This window comes from Chiloscyllium plagiosum, chromosome 6, assembly GCF_004010195.1.
Source record: "Chiloscyllium plagiosum isolate BGI_BamShark_2017 chromosome 6, ASM401019v2, whole genome shotgun sequence".
In the NCBI taxonomy this organism is placed as follows: domain Eukaryota; kingdom Metazoa; phylum Chordata; class Chondrichthyes; order Orectolobiformes; family Hemiscylliidae; genus Chiloscyllium; species Chiloscyllium plagiosum.
In genome coordinates this window covers 53575038-53591996 of record NC_057715.1, presented here as the reverse complement: position 1 = coordinate 53591996, position 16959 = coordinate 53575038, and the positions used below count along the sequence as shown (strand labels likewise).

Genomic DNA, 16959 nt, shown 5'->3' with positions numbered 1-16959 from the left:
CTAAATTGCCCGTAGTGTTAGGTAAGGGGTAAGTGTAGGGGTATGGGTGGGTTGCGCTTCGGCGGGGCGGTGTGGACTTGTTGGGCCGAAGGGCCTGTTTCCACACTGTAAGTAATCTAAAAAAAAACCAAGAGAAGCTACAGGTAGAGTCCATCAGGACTCCCTGAGCAATCTCGAATAGGCATTTTAACAGAGCTGCCTGCTTTAATTGAAATTAGTTGAAAAACAATGTCAAAGAAATGTATCAACTAACTTTTCCCCTTTCTCTTTTAAATGGGAATCTACAAATGAAATTGGATGCACAGAACTCCTTCAAATATGGAGGTGTTTCTATTTGGTTCCAATCATTACTTTTGAAGTTTAACAGTAATCCTAATTGCTGTTAAATATAATTTAATATTAATTTTTACAGATATTTCAATATCAGTAATGATACCACAACCAGTCTTCACAAACTAGGGTTACTAGAAAGAGACAGCAGATTGGCACTAAATGAAAATGCTCAGAGGCAGTGCTGACATAATAAGGCGGATGTGAAAGTGGGCTAAATGGAAGCACCTGCTCCAAGATGATCAGTACTATGTAGCAGCTGACTTCCTGTGTTCTTCCAAGTCATAGCATTCCTGGAATATAAATATTAGAAAATGGCCACAAACTTCAGTTTGAAAAGTTCAATTGTGAACACCTTAGGCTGTAAATGAGATGGGTATTGCTGGCTGGACCAACATTTACTGTCAATCACAGTTGCCCTTGAGAAGATAGCGGTAAGTTGCCTTCTTTAATTGCTGAAATCCATTTGGTGTATGCACATTAACAGCACAGTTGATTTATTGGATAAGATTTTATTGTCATGTGTACTCAAGTACAGCAGTATAGTGAAATGTGTCTAATGTCACACACAGCGCTACCTTAGGTACAAAAGGTACCTAGGTACGTGAAAGTTAGGTATAAAGAAGTAAAAAGAGTGAAACAAAGTTAAGCATTACAGATCTTCATAGAATAAATAGAAAAATAATAAAAAAGGTAATCATTAACATTAATCTTCACCTAAACTAGAAAAATAAAGGAATAAAGTTAAAGCTTCAGCAGTCTTTGAGGCCTTAGCCGTGATGGAGCCCTCCTCTGCACAGCTCGCTCTCCAGGAGACCTCAGCTGCCTGTTCTCAACACCACCGCAGATACCAGGGGAGACTCCTCATCGCTAGCTCTTCCTGAGTTATGTCATGACGCAATCCCTACTGCTGCTGTCACTGAAGCTCTACCTTCAATCTCCTCATACTCCCTCTGGAACATGCCTGGGCAGGATCCACTTACAGCCTCTGGTCAGTATGCGTTGGACTCCACTCTCACCACTGGCCATTTCAGACACCTGGTGGAGACATTGCCATGGGTCACCAAAAGTCTTCCCACTCCAGGCCGAAGACTGCTGCGGGCTGCTGAGACATTGGGCCGAGGGACCACGCTGAGGAGGTGGAGAGGGAGTTCCTGGATTTTGGAGAAACAGTGACATGGAAACACATCACCATTCCTTCAAAGTCAGGATGATGGGTGGATTGGAGGGTAATTTATAGGGGATGTAACCAAATATTTTCTGCCCTTGTTCTTCTAGGTGGTAGTTGTCATGGACTTGCAAGGTGCTACGGAGGTGAACTGATGCAGTACCATCTACAAGGTGCATTCACTGCTATTACTAAATATTGCTGGTGGAGGGTGCAGTGATTGGAACAAGGTCAGCCAGGTGGACCTCAGAGCATGAGTTCTTTGATTGGACCAGATTAACAGCCTCAAATCAGGGAGCCCTGGCCAACAAGTACAAATAGGAGCACTAAGGGTTCTGTTCACTCAGAGCCAGCTCTGAGCTAGCTGCACCAGTGTCAGGCATGTGATTAGATTCCCCTACAGTGTGGAAATAGGCCCTTTGGCCCAATCAGGCAGGAGATAGTTTACAGTCTGGTACACAGGTGTTATGGACTAGGCCATACAAACAAACAAAAACATTCTTAAACTGGCAGGAGAAAGTGAGGACTGCAGATGCTGGAGATCAGAGCTTAAAAATGTGTTGCTGGAAAAGCGCAGTAGGTCAGGCAGCATCAAAGGAGCAGGAGAATCGACGTTTCAGGCATAAGCCCTTCTTCAGGAAGAATTCCTGAAGGGCTTATGCCCGAAACGTTGATCCTTAAACAGGCAGCCCAGACCATAACTTTGCAATTTGTTTCAGTAAGTGTCCAGCAAAATTTACCCAGAGTAAGTTAGCTTGGTTTTAAAAACAGAAAAACTTATTCACAAAATTACACAATGAAACAAAGAACATATTAAAGAATCCCTACAGAATTCAGTCCATCCAAACTAGACTTAATTAGACTGTTCCAAATATATACTATAGTCCCAATAAGCAAACCCGCTTTAACAGTACAAGTCGAACAAATGCTTGCAGGTTGAAGTTAGAAGGGGAGAGAGAGAGAGAGAGAGAGGAGAGAGAGAGAGAGAGAGAGAGAGAGAGAGAGATTTGCAGCCTGTTTCCAAACAGCTGAACTCTTAACTAGTTCTAGACTGAACTGCTCAGTTAGAGAGCTAACCACCCCCCTTCCATTATACAGGTCACTTCAAAAACATGGCCACTTTGGCCTGAAGTCTCATCCATTTACATATAAACAAAAGGCCTTTCAAAATCCTTTTTCATCTCTGTACCAAACTAGTGTAATCAGAGCCTGGAGGGTTTTATGACCACCTGATCAGCCAATGCAGCCTCAGCCACAGGGCCTAAACAAAAACAGACGTTTCACTAAGATGTATCATCACTTAATGATGAGGAGGAGTTTAGAGAGTAGCTTGACAATCAATAAGTGTCCAGGAACAAGGAGGTTGCAGTCTAACCAAGGGGCAAGGATAGCATTGGTGCCACCTCAACTGAAGAAGAGATTACAGACAAGGTCTTCTAAATGGAACTCAGATGGTAAAACCAAGAGGAGCCCAAATGGAGCATACAGAACTGTTGGGTCGGCTTGAGAAGGACTACAGCTACAGGTTTAATGAGCAATAGAGCTTTGTGCTAACAGGTTTTCTATCTGAAGTCTAGAAAAGTCAGAAGCATCTGGCTTGAAAGTTTCAAGCAAACAGCTTTAAATAGTGCAGGTGGGCAGGGACTCAAGTAACCAAACATATGCTCAACTAAGAGTATTTAAGAGAGGGCATTAATAAGACCAACTGAAGGGCTCTTGTGAGCAGTAGTAGAGTCCCTACCTCTGAACCAGGAGGCCCAGGTTTACGTTGCACCTGCTTCAGAGGTGTGTAACATCATCTCTGAACAGGTTGATTCAAAAGAAGTCTGAAGTGGCAGATTATCTTAATTGAATGTTAGACTCCAAGTGGTGTCACAATCAATCCAGTCTCTGTGCTCCCAGTGCACATATCCCATGCTATCTCTCCTCCCAGACATGTTACAAAACACAAGCCATGCAGGAAATTGGAGAGGAGCAAGTGCTGTTTTATTACTGGTGGGCAACCGTAGCACTAATATCATGGTTTAGGAACAGCCTAAGTTTGCAGGCAATTTTCTTCAACTAAAATTCAATAAGAATACCATTGACATACCAGTGAAACAAAATAAAAGCATTCTGTTGTTTCCAAAAGCATTTCTGCAGAATGTGAAATAATATTAAGCAGAAACTGAAAAAGGACACAGAAGGCAGGCTAGCTCATATATATTTTGGGAACACAAGTTGGGAATCAGATAAAACGTGATCTAAACCAACAGTGGAATAGGGTTAACCAACATAGTCGTCTCCTCTAATTCCTATGCTTGGAAAAGAAATTTGCCTTATTTAATTAGATTATTGTTAATCTGTAACTCAACCCATTTACTTGCCTGTGTCCCATACATTTTTATTTGCTCACATGATGGGAATCTGAGTAACAATAACATGTACTTATACAGCAGCTTTAACAATGAAAATAATAAGGTACAGGAGTATGAACCCCAAAAACAGCAGCACCAAACTATGCCAGCAGTTAAGTCAGTCTGACAAGTTTCTTCTAAGAGAGAACCAAAGATAACACTTCTCACCATCCCCCACCTGAAAGAATTTCCTTAATCCATTTCTATATTGCCTGATGTAAATTTTAATGTTATGACACCTTGTTCTGGATTCTTCCAAATCCTTTTCGATAAATAATCAAAATAGTCTGGATTAGTTCACTTTTATTTCTGAAGCAGTGTTAAATAAATCAAAAATATTAACACTAAAATCAGCACAACTAACTTTTAAACAAGGAGACCAAAAGCAGGAGAGTCTCCAAAAAGGAGTTAGTATTCAGCATAAAAGATTATTCTTAATAGAAAAATCAATGCCTGGTTTAACATTTTATATGATTTTATCATTGGATATTTTGAAATCAAGTTTTCCTCAAAAATATGATTTTATTTTTTGTCACAATTTAAATTTATGCACTTCACAATTCACCTGACAAAGCAGCAGTGCTCAAAAGCTTGTGATTTTAAATAAATCTGTTGGGACTGTAACCTGGTGTCATGTGACTTCGGACTTTGTCAACCCAAATCCAACACAAGCATCTCCACATCACCAATTTATTTGACATGGATTAAAATGTGTTTGCTGAAAATGTGTCGCTGGAAAAGCGCAGCAGGTCAGGCAGCATCCAAGGAGCAGGAGAATCGACATTTTGGCATAAGCCCTTCTTCAGGAAACACTTTCTCCATTAAAATGTATTAAACCAGCTTGGAAAACACAATAGGATTTTTTTTTCCAGTTTTATAACTAGTCATCCTTTTACCAAACATATCAGTAGGAAATTATTTGCCAGTTGGTTAGTATCTTGGAGGATGAGTCAGAGGAAACCAGAGATCAGAAAAGCCTTCATTACAGGAGATTGCTGTTAGAGATCTTACTGATGTTAGGTCTAGAAACAAACTTTTTTTAATGCTATATAGGCAATGTCTTATCTTAATACTAATGGGGACAGAAAAAGGATCCACAACTAGAGTTCTGAAGAAGGGTCATTGAAGTCGAAACGTTAAACTTTTTTCTCTCCACAGATGCTGCCAGACCAGCTAAGTTTTCGAGCAATGTCTGTTTTCTGATTTCCAGCATCTTCAGTTCTTTTGATTTTTTTGCTTAGTGTTGCACCTCCATATACATGCAAGGTTATTAATAGTAACACCCAAAGTATAACTACTTTGAAATCTCAATCTTGATTACAACGATGAACTGCAAAACTTAATTATCTGTTTCGTATCACACATACACAAAATGCTTTTGAAAGTGAACGTCTTTCTGAATTGAAGTTTAAATAGAAATAAAACATAATTTTTATGTAATGGGTAATATTTGTCAAGTTAGCCCAGCCAAGCTGAACAGGTTTGAAGAAAACAGATTCCATTCCACTTGGAAAACCCTGCACCTCTCTCGGACCACAGTTGGTTGCACCAACATGAATGAAATTCGATTTGGATAAAATATTGCTACTCAGTGGTACAAACGTTTTCACGTTCCAGAACGTCTTCCTGGTTTATTTCCCAGGGACTCTATACACGCGCTGCACGTAACCGGTCAGAAGTTGGTGATTTAAACCATACTATTGTGCATATTCTTTCACAATGTTCATTGTACTGGCAATTATTTTCAAATTTATTTCAAATGTCCTCATTTAAGGCATTCCCTGCCTGTTTTCGTTGTAACCCCAAGAGAGTTTCAGCCGTTAACTTTTAATCTTTCTTGACTAGTTATTTACAAATGCTTCCAATATAAAAGGATTCACAAACTAAGGCCACTGTCCTTTTTTTTTCGCTCACTTCCTGTACCAATGAGAATTAATTGAATTTACAATTAATGCCGCAACTACAGAAGAATAGCAACTTCACCGTTTAAAATATTTTCAGTGTTTGGTGAGAGAGATCATGATATGGATTTTCTATTGTTCAGAAACAGCTTGTTCAACAGACAAGCTGCTCTTCACTGGCAAATGTTCATCTGTCAGTCTCACTACCCCCACCGAAGCCTACCGCAGACTTCTCCATGAATGGACAGAAACGGATCTTTTGTTCTACTTACCCCAAGCATCCGATGCAAATAATAATACTGTGTACCGTAGTAATAAAGTCTAAAGGTCTTCCAAAACAGCAACACGTTCACCGACAACCAGAAAAGCTGAAAGAAAGGAAGGGAGAGAGAAGAAAGAAAAAAAAGTTGTTTTAAAGTCAATCTGTGTTATTTCAACACTGGAGATTGCTGACTCGCCTACTTCAGAAAGGCTGGAAAAAGTGTTTTTAAATGTTTTGTAATTCTCAAAGTGAAGAGCATTTTTTGTATTCACCAACCTTACCAAAAACAGATGTTTTCCGCCCTCGTTGGACAGCCAGCTTCTGCAGGACAAAGCCATGGTACAGCGCTTTGGGGATTCTTTGCCTTGCTCTCGGAGCTTTGGATTCCCGGCTCCCCAGCGTTAAATACCTTCCCAGGCGCCGAGCTGCAATGGCGCTCTTCCGCCCCTTGCTTCTCTTTGATCTTCCAGATTTTGTTGTGGGTGCATTTCCAACCGTAGCTCACAAGCGGCGGTTTCTGCCTTCGTGACGAAATTCACTCAACGGCATTTTTAGAAGTTATAGAATAACGGCAGAGCGGGAGGGAAGGAGCTGGGAGGAGGAGGAGGAGGAGGAGGGGGGTGGTGGAAATGAAGTGGGGGCTGGGAGGAGAGACACCAGATTAAAGAAACAAAGCAACATAGTTTTCTTTCAATCTTAACAAATGAATCAAAACAGAATCACGGCTTGACAAAATTAGAAGAGATCATGACAACAAAGTTTGGAATGAGCAGAATTAGGGACAAAACAGCTGCACAAAGGCAGATGAAAAGCAGCGCATGGAGGACGCTAACTTTATTCCAGTGCAAACTCAAGTGTCCAGTACCTGAAGTCACAAGCAGGTGATTTTCAACCTCTGTGCATCACATGGAGGTAGAAAGTCAAATGAAACCGATAATCTTGTGATGCAGTGGTAGTGTCCTTACCTCACGGCCAGGGGGTCTGAGTTCAAATCTTCCCATCCTTGAGTTCTGCCACATAACAGGTTGATTAAAAATAATTTATAGCAGAACAGAGTAACAGATAAGAAATATTTGCAGACAAGCAGGGTCTCGATAAAATGGAGGAAAGGTTGAGGTCATCCTTATAATTCTTTGATACTTATATGGCAGTGTTTTGCTTTTCAGGAGCCACACAGACTACCTGGAAATACAGATGTGACTATTATTTCTAATTAATAAATCATGAGAGGTGATGGACAGTGAACTAGCATCAGATTTTTAAATTCATTCCTCGGATCAGGGTGGCACTGATTAGGCCAGCAATTATTGCCCATCCCTTATTTACCAGAGGGCAATTATGAGTCAATCACATTGCTGTGGGGCAGGAGTCATATGTAGGCCAGACCAGATAATGGCGGTAGAGCAATAAAATGTGGAGCTGGAAAGGCACAGCAAGTCAGACAGCATTGGAGTAGCTGGAAAGTCGACACTTTGGGTAAGGATGTAGTTCCCTTTCCTATAGGACATAATCCATCATTAGAGTCTTAATTTCAGATTTTTATTGAATTCAAATTTCACTATTTACCATAGCAGGCTTCAAACCCGGGTCCCCAGAACATTAACAACAAAACAGAAATTGCTGGAAACGCTCTGCAGGTCAGGCAGCATCTGTGGAGAGGAATCAGAGTTAATGTTTCAAGTCAAGTGACCCTCCCTCAAAACTTTGCCAGAACGTTATCTGGTCCTCTGGATTAACAGTCAAAACGAGTGGCGTTGGAAAAGCATAGTCAGTCAGGCAGCATCTGAGAAACAGAGAAGTCAATATTTCGAGCATAAGCTCTTCACCAGGAATGTGGAGGGTAGGGTCCAAGGAGGCTGAGAGATAAATGGGAGGGGGAAGGTAGCTGGGAAGGTGATAGGTAGACAAAGGTGGAGGGTGATGGTGATAGGTCAGGGTGGAGGGTGGAGCGGATAAGTGGGAAGGAAGATGGACAGGTAGGTCATTTCAAGAGGGCAGTGCTGAGTTGGAGGGTTGCATCTGGGATAAGGTGGGGGGAGGGGATATGAGAAAACTGGTGAAATTGATAGTGATTCCATGTGGTCTGAGGGTCCCAAGATGAAAGATGAGGTCCAATCGTCGGATGGCTAGGATTTGGTGGTGGAGGAGTCCAGGACTTGCATGTCCTTGGCGACATGGGAGGGGGAGTTGAATTGTTCAGTCACAGGGCAGTGGGTTTTTTGGCACATGTGTCCCAGAGATGTTCTCTGAAACATTCAGCAAGTTGGCATCCTGTCTCCCTGATGTAGAGACCACGTCGAGAGCAACAAACACAGTGGATGATGTGTTTGGAGATGCAGGAAAATCTCTGCCGGATGTGGAAGGATATTTTGGGGCCTTGCATGGCGGTAAGGGGGGAGGTGTGGGCATAGGTTTCACACCTTTTGTGGTGGCAAGGGAAGGTGCTGAGAGTGGACGGTGGATTGGTGGAGGGTATGGACCTAATGGGGGAGTCGCAGAAGGAATGGTCTCTGCAGAATGCTGCTAGGGGTGGGGAGTTTGAAGTCCTTGAAGTAGGAGGCCATCTGAGATGTTCTGGAGTGGAATTTGTCCTCCTAGGAGCAGATGTGGCAGAGGTGGAGGAATTGGGAGTAAGCGATAGCATTTTTACAGGAGGTGGAGGTGGGAGACAATGGGTTTGGAATAGATGTCCGTGTTGAGTTGGTTGTCAGAAATGTAGATGGAGAGATTCAGGAACAGGAAAGAGGTATCAAAGATGGTGCAGGTGAACTTCAGGTTAGGGTGGAAGGTGTTCGTTATGAACTGTTCAACCTCCTCGTGGAAGCACGAGTTGGCGCCAATACAGTCATCAATGTAGCAGAGGAAAAAGTGGGGACTGGTGCTAATATAGCTGTGGAAGATGGACTGGTCCATGTATCCAATGAATTGGCAGGCATAGCCGAGGCTCATGCAGGTGCCCAGGTCTGAAGGAAGTGGGAGGATTTGAAGGAGAAATTGTTGAGGATGAGGACCAGCCAATCAAATGAGTGTGTAAATGGAAGGGTATTGGTTAGGTTTGCAGGAGAGGAAGAAACGGAGGGCTTGGAGGCCTTCACCATGGCGGATGGACGTGTACAGGATTTGGATGACCATGGTGTAGATGAGGCATTGGGGGCTAGGACCTGAAAGTCATGGAGGAGGTGGAGGGTGTGGGTGGTGTCCTGAATGTATGCGGGGAGATCCTGGAACAAGGGGGACAAGATAGTGGCAAAGTATATGGAGATAAGTTTGGTGGGTCAGGAGCAGGGGGAGACGATGGGTTGACTGGGGTAGAACCAGGTGGTGTGGGGTTCCTGGACTATGAAGTTGGATGGAAGAACCCCTGAGATGACAAGGTTGTGGATGGTCTGGGAGATGATAGTTTGGTGAGGTCGTGGTCGGAGGCAGTAGGAGGAGGCACCTGGTTTCAACAGTGTAAAAGTTGGTACACCAAACTACCATTGCACCCCTCCCCCACCATCCGCTGGTTTGATGGTGAGGTATAGAATGGAGCAGAGGATTGTGCATTGCAAGGGTAAGATGTTGGAGTGGGAGAGTGGGGTGGACAGGTTGAGGTGGTCAATGTAACAGCGAAAGAGTGTAAAAGTTGGTACACCAAACTACCATTGCACCCCTCCCCCACCATCCACTGGTTTGATGGTGAGGTATAGAACGGAGCAGAGGATTGTGCATTGCAAGGGTAAGATGCTGGAGTGGGAGAGTGGGGTGGACAGGTTGAGGTGGAGATGAAGAGATCGAGGGCAGGTAACAGGCCAGTACAGGGTGTCCAAGTGGATGGAGTATGTTGGAGGCAGACAAAGGTAGTCCCGATGTAAAAAGTAAGCATGGAGGCGAAGGTGTCAGAAGAAAAATTCAATGTCGTGATGTGAATTGAATTCATTGATCTGGGAGCATAGTGAGGATGAAGCTGAGGCCTTTACTAAGGGTTGACTGTTCATCCTCAGTGAGGGCGAGGTCTGGGAGGATGGTAAAAACACAGAATGGCTGGGGGCTAGGACCTGGTGTAGAGCTGGGGTTGGGAGTGGGGGCAGAGACTGTCTCTGGAGTGCATGTGGTTGTGATATTGTGGGTAATGTCACCAAGGAAGTGACGCACACCGTGGGGTTCAGGGGGCAGAAGTGGTGCATTCGGTAGCATCTGCATCGCCACAACCACGACCTCACCTCCCATCGCCAAACTAACATCTTGGGACCTGAATCTGGGCCTCCTGCTACTACACTACCACTGCACCACAAGAGCCCTCACATTTTTTTTTTAACATTCATTTCAGGCTTTGGGCATCTTTGGCAAGGCCAACACTTAGTGTCCTCTACTAGATGTTCTTGAGTAGGGTGCTGGTGAATGGCCTCCTTGAACTGATGCAGTCCATGCAATTAAGATGCTTCCTCAGTGCTACAGACTGGAAGTAACATTGCTATGTATCCAACTCAAGTCATTCTGTGGCTTGCAGGGGAACTTTCAAGTGATGTGTTCTGTGTATCTGCTGCCTTTGTCCTTCTCAGTAGTAGATATCTTTTCAATTCAACCTGCTCAGAGATGTTATTACCCACACAGGAAATGGGGGACTTGAACACAAGTCCTCCTGACTCAGAGGTAGGGACAGTTCAAGAGCCCCACATTGCTACTTTACGCTTTTGTACTCTGCATCTCAATTATAAAAGCCACAGATATGTCTAAACAATCTGTTCAGAGATGCTATTATAAACCTCTGGAGCAAGTTGGACGTAAACCATGGACTCTAGGCTCAGGGGTTGGGTATTACACTGCAGTTCAAGAGCCCAACACAGTACTTTTTTTTAATATCACCTATTTTTCTAATCAACCTATTCAGAAGTGTTATTATACACCTCTGGAGCAGGTGGTACTTAAACCTGGACCTCCCATTTCCAGGGGTAGGAACACTACCATTGCACCACAAGAGTCCAACACATTAGTCCTCTAAAGAACGCCAATAATTTAATTACAGGAAGCCTCTGGGTGACAAATAAGTTCCGTTTTTAAGTCTGTTCCTAAGTTGAATTTGTATATAAGTGGGAACAGTTACATATGGTTCACATCAACATCAATTAGTATATACTTTACCGAAAACATCTTAAATATAATAATATAGTAAAAATAATAAATGTAACTACAGTACAGTATTTATAATTGAGAGAGAGAGAGAGAGAGAGAATGTGTGTGTGTGTGTGTATCAGTATCAAAAACCTTAAAGGAACATTTTTTAAACTGTACTTAGAAAAGATAATGATTAAAGGTTTAAACTTACTGTCATTGCGATTGATGCCTTGCATACCAGAAGAAGCCTTAATTAATAATTAAGATAACTTTATAAATTGGATGATGGGCCTGGTGCTGGAGAGGTTGGGTCTGGTGCTGGAGAGTCAGGGATTGATCCTGCTGCTGGAGAGTCAGGGTCCGATTCTGCAGCTGGAGAGTGGGGGTTTACATCCTAAGTCAATTTCATAAAGTAAATATCAAAGGTGGCTTGAACAGAGCTTTTCTTTTTCTCATTATAAATCGCCTTGTAGCAGCTGAGGCTGTTGGTAACTATCCAGCAAACTTTGGTGAATCTTTCTCTATTAGGATCTTGCTCCTCTAACTTTGCCATCCCTGTTTCATTGACGAAGGACTTTAGCTAATTCCTTTGTCAAAAACTTCTTGGTTTCTGGGGTTTCTCGGTCCTGGCCTTCTTCCTCAAATGCTATCATCTGCTGCTCCAGCTCCATGAGATCCTTATTGGTCAGTTCTTCAGCATGGGATTCAAGCAAGTCTAAGACATCATCGAGTATTACGCAGATTTTGATCTTCTAACCAAATTACACTTTGAAGCCATGATTACGAGGGTAAACATGCGTAAAATTTAAGTCAAAACACATGCACAGAACTATGTTTATGGGATCCGACTTAAAATGGCGATGACGGCGTGGTTTTGTTCTCCCTCAGGTCAATGAACTGCTGAAACCGCACACTGTTTTGAGCTTCATTCAAAGTAGTCTGCCCATTCGTTAGTACAAACCATTGAATGTAACCCAATTTTTAAAAAATAATCGACTTTAGAGAGGTCAGTTCATTTGTAACCTGGGGAAAGCCCATATACATGATTTCCCTTTAATGAAACTATGCACTCTTCTTGATTTTTTTCTTGAGTTTTTTTTTCTAAGGGAACAGTGATAGATTTTTAGTGATAGATTCTAACACCTTCTTCACCATCAAGCTGGGTTGCCTATAATTTCTTGTTTTCTGCCTCTCTTTTCTTGAATTAAAAGGTTATGTCTGACATTTTCCAGTCTGAAGGAACATTTCCTGAATCTAGGAATTTTTGGAATTGAATGTCTGTGATTTCATGAGCTACTTCTTTTAAAAACCCAGAATGAAGTCTGTCCCAACTGAAGTAATGAAACTGAGTCATGCAAACAAGGAAATCTTTAGGTTTTATTTTGAGACAATTTTGATTAACATAGGGCTCAATTTCAGCATTGATGGAGGTGGAACAGTAATCTGAGTGAATGAGATATTAAATGACCAATAAATGGGAACGTACCCAATTAGCAGTGCAAGTGGAGGCTTCACACCCAATCCAGATTGTGGGTTAGGACATCTTGCAGCAGTGGGCTGATGTCTCAAACAGAAAGACTGTCTTGTCTGCAAACTTAAAGACTCCTGTTCTCTGCATCTGTTTGTTTAGGCAGGCCCAAAAAAGTCAATAAATCATGTCCAAAATCAAATACACCCTTCCACCTTCATCACAAGAATCTGCCTCTAGATTCAACCCACTTCAAGTAATTTGTTGAATGCTGCTGCAAACTAAAGTGAAAGGAAGTTATAGTAGAGGTTGTGATAGAATACTATGCACAAATGTATTTATTCAAGCATCCCACTTTTCAGAAAGTAACATTGCATGCATGACTATTTGCAGCTACTGGGGCCACTGGTTCTTCCATTTTGCCTTTCAGGCTGGACTCAAATGCAGCTGGAAATCTCAACAGATGGTGAGTAGCACTCTTACAATCTCATCTCTTTTGAGATGATGTTCAGCAGGAATACATTCAAAATCTGTCAAAACATTTTTGTACTCTTCTAGGATTTGTTCAGCAGTCAGTAGCTGAGTGGCCTGAGGAGTGCTAAACATCTTTTCTGACATGTGTAGGGAGTCCAGTCCAAGCTTTTGATTTGGCTCAGCTGAGATGAGTGCATTGTGCTGCAGTTTGGAATTTCAGATTTTTGTTCCTCCTAATGCCTTGAGGTCTCAACATTGTTTATCTTTTTGGGGTATTAGTCCATAACATCGCCTCAATCTTACCTTCGAAGGCTTCCTTTTAGCATACTATCTTGAGCAACTTTACACAGGTCTGCAAAGCTCACGATGTTGCATGAAGTACCGGTGTATGTCTGACACTTAATATTCATTTGCTGTTCTCCTGTGCAGTCATCATTCTAACATTCAAAGAACAATTTATCATCTTTATACCTGACAATGCAAAGCTGTTATATGGTGCACAGAGATTCAACATTATCATCAGATGATATCTCTTTACCAGCCATTTCTGTAGGTTTGCTTTTCTTATTTCTAGTTGAACACATACATGCAAACTAATTTCAGCCTTCCTGCAGTTAGTACACTACTTTCTACACAGTGGAGATGCTTTCTTTTCTGTAATGTCACTCATCTGGTGCTCATCTTTCTGCTCTTCTTCTCCAAATATTTATTCATTTTCTCCAGGTTTTTCTCATTCCGCTTGAAATATCTAAAAGGAAGAAGAGAGAAAACAGGGAATTATAGACCGGTTAGCCTGACGTCAGTGGTGGGAAAGATGCTGGAGTCAATTATAAAAGGTGAAATTACGACTCATTTGGATAGCAGCAACAGGATAGGTCAACGAGTTTTGAGAAGATTTGTAGCTAAGGTTGAGGTTTTGGATGTAGGTTTGCTCACTGAGCTGAAAGGTTCATTTCCAGGTGTTTCGTTACCTTACTAGGTAACATCTTCAGTGGGTCTCATGCAAAGCAATGCTGAAAATTCTTGCTTTCTATTTATAGGTTTGGGTTTCATTGGGTTGGTGATGTCATTTCCTGTGGTGAAGTCACTTCCTGTTCCGTTTCTCAGGGGGTGGTAGATGGGGTCTAATTCGGTGTGTTTGTTGATAGAGTTCCGGTTGGAAGCCATATTTCTAGGGATTCTCATGTGTGTCTTTGTTTGGCTTGTCCGAGGATGGATGTGTTGTCCCAGTCGAAGTGGTGTCCTTCCTCACCCGTATGTGAGGATACCAGTGAGAGAGGGTCATGTCTTTTTCTGGTTAGTTGGTGTTCATGTATCCTGGTGGCTTGGAGGGATATGGGCTGGGTGCTGGCAGGTGGGACTAGATTGGGTTGGGATATCTGGTCGGCGTGGACAGCTTGAACCAAAGGGTCTGTTTCCATGCTGTACATCTCTATGACTCTATAACTCTACAATGCCAACTAGGTATTATGTCAGATAAGCAATGCACCAGCTGAGCAAAGTGCCAGCTGGGTAGGGGTTAGGGTACCATGGGGGAAGGTACCAGGATGCAAGATAACAAGGGGCCAAATAAATGGTACAGTGTTTGGGGCAGGTCAGGATGGGAGGAAATATTAGTTCTATCAGAGACAGAGGACTGTACTCTGAGGTAATAGTCTGGTCCAAATGCAGAGGAAGAGGATCAAGTCCCAGTATTTTGGCGGTGGGTTTTAGTTGGGATGGCGGAACCAGATCAAAACGCAAAAGATTGGTGGGGAGGGTTCAGATCTTGTTGGGGGATTGCACGGAGACAGATCAGATCTCAGTAGGTGAAGGTGGTTCAGGTCACAAGAAGTGAAGGGGATCAGTTTACTACTCATCAGTTCAAAGATACGTGACTGATTTGTGATAATGCAGTTTTTACTTGACTCCCAGCACTGCAGAGGGATAAATGCACATCAAAACACAGCATCCTTAGGCACATTCCTGCTCATTCAGCTCTTTTTGACTGCTGCTGGCCTCAATTAAGGCTGGAGAAGTTTTTTTTAAAAATACCCCTAAGAATACTCAGTCCCCAGCTCTGAAGCAGCAGAAAAATAGTCTGATGATCCACAACCTTCAACTTCTAGATCGTTTGAGTTAGACAAAGATCCACATCCTTCCACTTCCAGAAAGGCTATCTTGTGTGCGAGGCAAGAAACATTGGTAAATATTCTTTTTATTTGTTTTCTAGTCTATTTTATAGTTTTGTTTTCAATTTTATGCTTGAGTTCTGACATTCTGGGACCATGGTTTTCAGTAGAAACCATTGTTTCATATTATGTAATACTGCTTAGCACAATGACTTTCAAATGTGTATCTACCATATTAATTGAGGACTATCTGTATATCTAATATACTCCTTACAAAAAGTGTTTAACAAGATTCACTACAAGCTTAAAGTAACATTTCTGCTTTTCAATTCTATCCCTCTACAAATTAACCCTTGTGTATGTTTGCATTTTTAAATGGCATTATTAAGCTGTATCATTACATTTAGTGATTTGTCTTTCCGAATCCTTTGTTTCTCTGACCAGTTTAAACTATTATTTTCAAAAGCATACGTAGCATCTTTATTCTACCTATTACAAAGGTAAATCTTGCACTTATCAATATGGGAATTGATTTGCCAATCACACAACATTCTACAATTGTTTGGTTGTTAAAATAATTGTTTTCCATTGTAACTAAACAATAAGCACGATACCCAGCATGAGCAAAACCAATGTAGTGTACAAAATCCCATGCAAGGACTGTACAAAACACTACATAGGACAAACAGGAAGACAGCTAACCATCCGCAATCATGAACACCAACTAGCCACGAAACGACACGACCAGCTATCCTTAGTAGCCACACACGCAGATGACAAGCAACGTGAATTCGACTGGGACAACACTATTATTATAGGACAAGCCAAACAGAGAGCAGCCAGGGATTTCCTAGAGGCATGGCACTCATCCACAGATTCAATCAATAAGCACATCGACCTGGACACAATATACCAACCACTGCAGCGGACAGCTGGAACTGACAACCGGAAGCGGCAGATACAAATCACTACAAATGCCGGAGGAAACATCACAGAAGCGCTTCACAGGAGGCTCCCATCTGAGGATGTCACCTAGACAGGGGACAAAACGTCTGCAACACAAATTCCCAACTCGGTGAACAGAACCACAACAACAAGCACCCGAGCTACAAATCTTCTCACAAACTTTAAACAATAAGCAATTTGTCCTCATATTTTGTCTGTCTTTCTCAGTGTATGTGATGTGAAGGTGCTGGTGTTGGACTTGAGTGGACAGAGTTAAAAATCACATAACACCTGGTTATAGTTCTACAGATCTATTTGGAAGTACAAGCTTTTGGAGTGCTGCTCCTTCATCAGGTAGATAGTGGTACAGGATCATTCGACACAGATTTTCTTTTACTATAAATTCTGTGTGCTATGATCCTGCCCCACTAGCTACCTGAGGAAGGAGCAGCACTTTGAAAGCTTGTACAGGTACATAATCCTTTATCTGGAATTCCGAAATCCGAAAAGCTCCAAAATCTGAATTTTTTTCGTGGAGTGTGGAGCGTCATTTTGGCGTGTGAACAGGTGTTTAAAAATGTGTTGCTGGAAAAGCGCAGCAGGTCAGGCAGCATCAAAGGAGAAGGAGAATCGACGTTTCGAGCATGAGCCTTTCTTCAGGAATGAGGAGAGGGTGCCAAGCAGGCTAAGATAAAAGGTATGGAGGAGGGACTTGGGGGAGGGGCATTGGGAATACGATAGGTGGAAGGAGGTTAAGGTGAGGGTTATAGGCCGGAGAGGGGGTGGGGGCGGAGAGGTCGGGAAGAAGAT

The 16959-nt window shown here is 42.4% G+C and overlaps 1 protein-coding gene across 4 annotated transcripts in view; it reads right to left on the bottom strand.

The window, feature by feature from the left end:
• The window catches only part of LOC122550588 (NADPH oxidase 4), a 173921-nt gene extending 167235 nt beyond the window's left edge, over window positions 1-6686 (bottom strand). For 3 of the 4 annotated variants that reach the window (XM_043691547.1, XM_043691548.1, XM_043691551.1), the window contains exons 1-2: window positions 6339-6686; window positions 6068-6163 (exon numbers count right to left, since the gene is read on the bottom strand). In XM_043691547.1, coding sequence (XP_043547482.1) covers window positions 6068-6163; window positions 6339-6395 — 153 coding nt within the window. In that variant the 5' untranslated portion in view covers window positions 6396-6686. Of the gene's footprint in view, window positions 1-6067; window positions 6164-6338 lie in introns of those variants that run through there. The other variant, XM_043691549.1, reaches the window with a different exon arrangement.
• Window positions 6687-16959: the final 10273 nt, after the last annotated feature.